At 53.9% G+C, this 7252-nt stretch overlaps 1 protein-coding gene across 1 annotated transcript in view; it reads left to right on the forward strand.

Annotated features, from left to right (window-relative positions):
* LYRM4 (LYR motif containing 4) overlaps positions 1-5432 on the forward strand; it is a 113622-nt gene extending 108190 nt beyond the window's left edge. Inside the window, exon 3 of the mRNA XM_059078033.2 lies at positions 4986-5432. Within this exon, the coding sequence (XP_058934016.1) occupies positions 4986-5054 (69 nt within the window). The 3' untranslated portion in view covers positions 5055-5432. The remainder of the gene's footprint in view (positions 1-4985) is intronic.
* The last annotated feature ends 1820 nt before the right edge of the window (positions 5433-7252 follow it).

A 7252-nucleotide genomic window follows, 5' to 3' on the forward strand; every position in this document is an offset into this window, starting at 1 on the left:
GGGACGCGTGTGTGGCATGAGGGTTCTAGATTAGGAACACAGGCTGTGTCCCTAATGTGCGTGATCAGGGTCATGTGCGTGATCGTCTTCCAGCTTTTCAGATGTAGACGGGACAGAATTGGTGCGCAGAAATAAAGATAAAGTTGATTTAGGGTGGTGGGATTATGGTTGATTTTTTTTATTATTATTATTTATTTTCATGCTGGGTTTATAAGCCACCATGGATTCATAGAATTAACTGAGATTGAAAGGATTAGAATTTAGAGATTTGCTTCAAGTCAGAGCACTACATATTAACCCTGTGATGTAGGGTAAGGTGACTTTACCTCTTAGACCCTCTGTCTTTAACTGTAAAAGAGACATGAGGACGACACCCACCTGCTCTACACACCTTGTAAGAATCAGGTGAGCCGATAAGAGTGCGTACAACCGTGTAAACTGTCAAGTGCTAGAAGGAGTTTAGCTATTACTGTGTCACACACAGAAGTATGAAGCTGTCCTATTCCTAGTAAAATGACCGAGTCCAAGTTCTCTAAAGCAACGGCAGTGAAGAAGGCCCGTCTGCTGGATTGCAGGTGCCTTAACAGAACAGAACCGTCCCACGCTCTTTTTAAAATCAGCCGTGGCAAAAAGTTGGGGCAGGAAGATTCATTTCCGTGCACTTTCCCCTTCGCAGTTCAAGGTGAGCACGTTTAAAGAGACAGTCCGTGTGCTCCAGAGAAAAGCCATGTGCACCGAGGCCATCTCCCCGAGGTGGTGGGAGGAGGCTGCCGCAGTGGCGAGAAGCTCGTCTGGGCTTCCTCCTCCCCGGGGAGCCAGGGGGGCCTGGAAGGTGTAAGGAGGGCAGTCTGGCTCGAACCTGTGTCCCCTGCATTGGCAGGCGGATTCTTAACCACTGGACCACCAGGGAAGCCCCCCGCATGCTGTTCTTACTTAATCCTCCCAACAGCATGAAGGCGTCTGACAGATTTGGGCCTAGGAAGTGTCTGGGGCAGTCGATAGCTTTTCTTCCAGACCAGTCGTGCGATCCTCACAACAGCCCCGTGACATAGGCGGTGAGCGTCAGACGCCCAGGCGGCCTCCCCACCGCCCACACTGAGCCCCGCCGCTCCGAGTCTACGCCAGGTTGAGGTGTGTTGCGCGGGGGACGCTCCTGGCCTCAGAGGGGTAAGCGGTGAGGACCTGAAACTCGGGACCACGTTTCATTTCCCGGATCCTGCTCCTTCCTCCCCGGCAGGCTGTGTGTCTGATGAGTCCCGGGGCTCAGACGTGTTTCAGGGCCATCCAGTCATCCCATCTGCTTGCGGTTGAGCCATTGTTTGTCTCATGAAGTCTAATGCCATCTCCCAGAGTTTACAGAGTAGAAGTGTGTTTGGCTCTGATGACCCATGTGTGCGTGGTAACAGCCTGATGTGGGGAGGCAGTCAGCTCGCGGTCCTGGAGGGGCTGTAATTGCAGCTGTGATGGCACTTGCTCGCCTCCTGCCCACTTCCCCTCCCCTGCAGCTGGAGCCACTTGCTCCGTCACTAGCACTGCAGGCTGCACCCCCCCCCCCCCGTGTGAGCTGACACGTTTCACAGCCCAATAAGCGTGACAGAACTGTAACACCAGCAACGCTTATTGCCTCATCTCGACAGCCCTTGTGGAGATAGCGTTAATATTTGCTCCCTGTGTGAACTGAATATTTCCCTTACGCCTTCTGTTATTGCTCTGGGTTAATCCCTCGTGGCCCTGGATTATAGCTGTAAACCCCCTGCTGAGCCGAATTTAAATCATGTGATTTTGCTTAATGGTGAGTGGACAGTCTTGTTACAGTAAATGGCCCTATCGCTATTTTTATTGACTTGCCTTTATCAGTTCTGTATTTCCACCTAGTAGCTCTTCCACCAAAGCTCGTCATACTCACTTACGGACGAGATTTTAGCACTAGTGGACACGAAGAGCCTTATAACCAGGGGTACCAGACACCGGCGTTGTTCATTCCCGGGTCCTGACGGAGCAGGCCTGCGTGCCTGGCGCTGTCCTGGGCTCTGCCGGGAAGGCAGCCAAGCCAAACAGAGCCCGAGCGCCTGCTTCCTCCTCCTCAGGCACTCTTCATGCCGAGGAGCTGACACGGGCTCACAAGTGGTGGTAGGACAAGGCCACGTGAGTGCCCCCTGGGTGGCGCAGACATTGCAATAAGTGTTCCCAGGAGAGAGGGAGGGCCCCTTCTGCAGTGGGGGGGACCCAGGGAAGCTTCAGCGGTCGGCTCAGAGGGCGGGTGGGCTTCTGCGCGGTGGTCGTGGATCCACCTGAGCCTGAGGGACAGTCCGATTGGGAGACCAAGGCCTCCGGCATCCGTGAGAAGCTCGTGACCCACAGGAGGGGGCCGGCGCCGAGGACGGTGCATAGCACACCAGGGGGCCTGGACAGATAGAAACAGGTTCATCTTTGTGCTCTCTTAACGCCATTAAGATCTGTTTTCATTCAGTTTTTTCCCTCAAAGGCCATAAAAGTGTTGCTGCTGAGTGGAATTTTTAAAATCTAATTCATACTTCAGTCAAAGCGGACTACATTTGAAGGTTTGTTTTGACTTAAAAGTTTCCTAAAACTTGAGCTCTTTGGATCGCCCCAGTGCAGCTTTCTCTGGAGCTTGTCGTGCAGCTGACTGGGACCAGGTCACCTCACACAACTGCGTTTCTCACGAGTGCACCTACCCCCCAAAGGTTCCACCCTTTAGACGGCCGGCCGTGAAAAGCAAACGCTGCGCCAACCGTGCTGGTGGGGCCTCCGTTCGGACGGCCGCACAGGAGAGCCGTCGAGAGGGTGGCCGTGGGCGCTCATGCTGTCCACGGTGAGTTGGGTGGGAGGACGCGTGTTTGTTCTGGGACGCAGTGAACACACTGCCGAACCTTCAAGGAGTCCAGCAAAGGGAGCGTCGGTTGTCGAGCAGATGCACGCTTTTGCAAAGTTGCTTTGCGAGATCCATCAAGAACCGTAAAAATACTCATACCTGTTTACCCGATAATTCCACTTCTAGAAACCTTTTATAAGAAGAGAAAATCAGAGGTGCTATAAAAGGTTTATACACGAGAATGGTAACCCCAGGACTCAGCAGAAACTCTGCGAGTGCACATCATATGAGGGTGATGACATAAATCACCGTGCGTCTTTACAGTGCAACTTTATCAGTTACTAAAGACTTCCTTTCAAAGACTATTTAATGACAGAAGGATGTAAAGTTAAGTGTTGAAAGGCAAGTTATGATTCCAAATTTAAATATTGTTTATATATACACACATACATTTTAAATGTATAAGTAAATTAAAAGACTAGACAGAAAAAAATGCTAAAATATTAATAGCCACATACTCTAAAGCAAATATTGTGGGACAAAAGATCTTTATAAGTCCCAGTGTGGTTTTCTTTAAACTTTAGAAATTCACAGACTGTCTGTTAATGGTGCCTTCGCAGGTGATAGGGACATTGTTTCCACTTATCCTAGGGCACAGCACACACCTTCTCGTCTGCAGTGACCTTTTTATCAATAGTCATATAGTCTACACTTAAAATTCACAATATACATTCACATCAGTTAGGGTTTGGTTTAGTTGTATATAACAAGAAACCCAAATAACAGTGGGTTTAAAAATATGGCGGTTTATTTTTCTCTCATGTAAAAGAAGAGTTGGCAGTAAGCTAGTAAGGTGGCTGGTGTGATGGCTCCATGGTCATCAAGAGCCCAGGCACCTCCCTCCTGCCTCTCATCTTCCGTCTGTGGCCCCATATCCCACTTACCTCTTAGTGCTAGGCGGCTGCTGATGTTCCAGCCATCAGGTTACCGTTGCCTCCCTCCTTGTCTGTCTCCCTCCTGGACTCTGAGCTTCCTGAGGGCAGGGATGCGTCTCCAGCCTCACCTGGCACAGTCCCAGCACGGGAGGTGCCTGCCATTCATCTGTGGCCCCGTCGGGGCGGGGCTGCCCTGCCCTTCACACCTCCTCCAGGGCTTGCCGGGGCTTTCATTCAACAAATGCCCGTTCATCGTCTCTGCCGCAGAGCCCTCTGCTTTCCGCTCCGTTTTCTCGTCCCCTTGTCCGTGGTCGCAGGACTGCAGGACCCAGGGCCACAGCGGGCCTGGGTCACCTGCCCTGCCTTTGAGGGGCTCCCAGGCAGACCTGAATGAGCACATGACCTCACACAGGCCCTGGGCACAGACCTCCCAGGTGGTCCAGGCAGGCTGCAAGATGGGGACAGCGGGCTTCACGGCTGCTGCCGGCTGGCTGTAAGGCACGTTAGGAGGCAGAGAGCCGGCCCCTCAGGAGGTGACAGGAAGCCCGTTACACCTCCCACCGCTGCGGCACAGGCATCCTCGGCTCTGTGTCCGCAGCGACGTCCCTGGCAGGTTCCCCAGCTGCCCCCAGGGCTCCCGTACCACGTAGGTGCCAACCGTGCTGAGGGTCCAAAGGCTGTTGGGGCAGCAAAGGACGCGGAGGTCGGCTGGGAGCAGCCGTGTGGCCCTCGTCCCCCAGGTGAGGACGCTGAGGCCAGAGGGAGGAGGCGGACGGCGCGACAGGTGAGCAGGAGAGCAGGAGTGCGGCTGCGCTCCTCTGCCCCAGCGCGGACAGAGCCCACTAGTGCCTTGCGGTGAAGGTCCATCCCCGTGGAAGAAACAGTCCTAAAGGCCAGAAGTCCTGCTGGGTGAGGAGCTGCTGTGCACAGGTCTGGCTGGGCCTCACCTGGCTCAGGACAGCCCGCTGTCGGGGCCACCCGGGGTGAGAAGGAATGAGTGGGAACCTCCCACTGTTCCCACAGCTCGGGATGCGGGGCGGGGCAGTGCCGGGAATTAGCAGAAGCGAAGCTGGTGACTGTCCTCGGCCGCACAGTGCCGTTTCCAGAACGGCGTCCCGGGACGGTGCACATCTGCACCTAAATGTAGAGACGCACTTCTGAGTTTCACGGCTAACGGAGCCCATGCTTCTTGGTCTGTGTCTTCTCTTTGCCTCCAGGTACACATTGGCCAAATGTATTCGACTGACAAGCTCATCATTGAGAATCAAGAGAAGCCCAGGACCTAGGGACCAGCCACCACCGGCAGCCGTGGACCGCTTTCAGCATCCGTCCTGCTCGGCAGGGGCACTCCCAGCCGACCACAGGTGGCCTCTCGCATCAGCTTTAAACAGCTTCTCACTCTGCCTGCCCTATAGGAACCGATGAACTGAGCGACGTTCCCGTTCTCCTGCAGCCTTAGTGACAAAGGGTGGCTGTCTCTCCTTGGTTCGAGTGTTAGAATGAGAGCTGGAGCTCCTCAGGGGAATGTCGTGTATTTACTGTGTCTCCTCCAGCCCACCCCTCCTTGTAGCCCCTCAGCACTTGTACACAGCATTCCCCGAGTTTGTTTCTTGGTCCTTGACAATAAAGAGAAGTCCCTAGGCCTTCTGTACCGGACGCACCCATCACGATTAATGCCCTTTTGTTTCCTGCTGGTTGCTGGGTCAGTGGGGAGACCAACAGGGAGGGTCCAGCCCTGAGCTGAGTCCCCCCTTTGCAAAGGCAAGTCCAAGCACCAGTAGAGATTTGGAGGCAGCGTGGAGAAGGGCAGAGCTGAAACGGTAAAGGGTGCACCCACCCTGCAATTCAGACCTGGGCCCAGTGCAACGGCAGAGGTGGCCTGTGTTGCGGATGCACACCTGGGGACAGGTACGTACAACCTGCTGCTCAGGGTGTGGTCTCGAGAGTGGCGACGTCAGCCCCACCTGGGAGCTTGCTGGAAGCGCAGAATCTCAAGCCCCGCCCCAAACCTTTTGAATCAGAATCTTCAGTGTGACACACCCCAGGAGACTCCAGTGTACACCGAGGTTTGAGACATGCATCCCAAAGCTCACTGACTGCGTCAGAATCACCTGGAGAGACGGAGAGTTTTTAAAAAGGAATCGCTCGGTGCTTCATACTCTGACTTGATAAGTGAGAGGTGAGGCATATAATGATTTATAAATGCATTTTAAAGCTCTCCTGGTCTTTCTCATGTTGAGCCAGTTCGGGAAACTCTGCCCTTTGAGGATGTTACAGGTGAAAACAGTATTTGTATGCATTCATCCTTGGAAACACATCCGTTAAAAACAGGGAAATAAGGTAGTAAATAACTTACTTGACTTCTGGGAATTTTATGAGGGACCCGGACACTGGGAGATTTCTTGGCTTACCTCCATAAACAGTACTGAGTGAACTCATTACTCACGTGCTTGGGTTTGAAACGGGCTCATATAAATAGTTACAGGTCCTCAAATAGCTTTGGCTGTCACCGACCTGCCTCGGAGCGGCTCCGGCGTCACTTTAATTCGCACAGTCCTGCGAGCCGAGCGCGGGTGGTCGGGTCCGTGTCCTCACTCCCGTGTCAAAGGCCGTGACCGCCCGCCTTCTCTGTGGGTCGTAGATGTTGTGGTGACGGTGCCTTCCAAATAGGTTAAACGTGCAGTCGTTCTGTTTGGCAATCTGACGTGTGACTTCGGGATGCTTTGACCTGCGGACAAAGTCTCGTGTGCCTGTGAGGCCGACCCTTGGTTGGTCCCAGATGTGTTACCGCTGTCACCCCAGATGCTTTGCACATCTAGGGCCGAGGTGTGAGAACGAAGGGAGACGGTGAAGGCAGTGGGAGGCTGCGCCCCCTCAGCTGACTGTCACGGGGCAGCGTCTCAGCCGGGGGTGTGGCTCTGGGGCACGTTCCCCTCTGCACCAGGCAGGCGTGTGGTCACTCAGAGACAGCTACACCCGACCACTGTGCCAGCCAGCGGAAGTCACCTCTGATTTACACTTAATCGATTAAAGCGGCTGCTACTTGGAGACCTAAGTCCAGAGTTGAGCCTCTCCCCAGCAGGATAGCAGCTCCACGGGAGACTTCCCCCCAGGTCTTAGTCACAGAGGCAGGGGAGCAAAGCAAACGGAACTCTGTCCTGCAACAGCGGGTGGCTCTTGTGTTAAGTAAAGCGCACGGATGGGTCTGAACATGGCCCAAGCCTTAGTAAACAGAGCTAACTTTTGCAACTCAGATAAAAGTAACTGTGCATTTGGAATTTGGAAAGGCATGAAGGAGAATTCTGTGACAAAAGCCACAAAGGGATCCCTCAACTTGCCGTTGCAGGAACGGCAGGCAGCACCTTGCACTGGGTGTCCCCCGGCTCAGAGGACCCAAGGTGATGTCCCTGTGGGGAGGGCCGCTTGTGTAAAGTGCTCCATTCGCTCGACGAGGCCCCACCTGAGGCCTTGGGCTGAGGACACT

The sequence above is a fragment of the Kogia breviceps genome, chromosome 10, assembly GCF_026419965.1.
Source record: "Kogia breviceps isolate mKogBre1 chromosome 10, mKogBre1 haplotype 1, whole genome shotgun sequence".
Lineage (NCBI taxonomy): Eukaryota > Metazoa > Chordata > Mammalia > Artiodactyla > Physeteridae > Kogia > Kogia breviceps.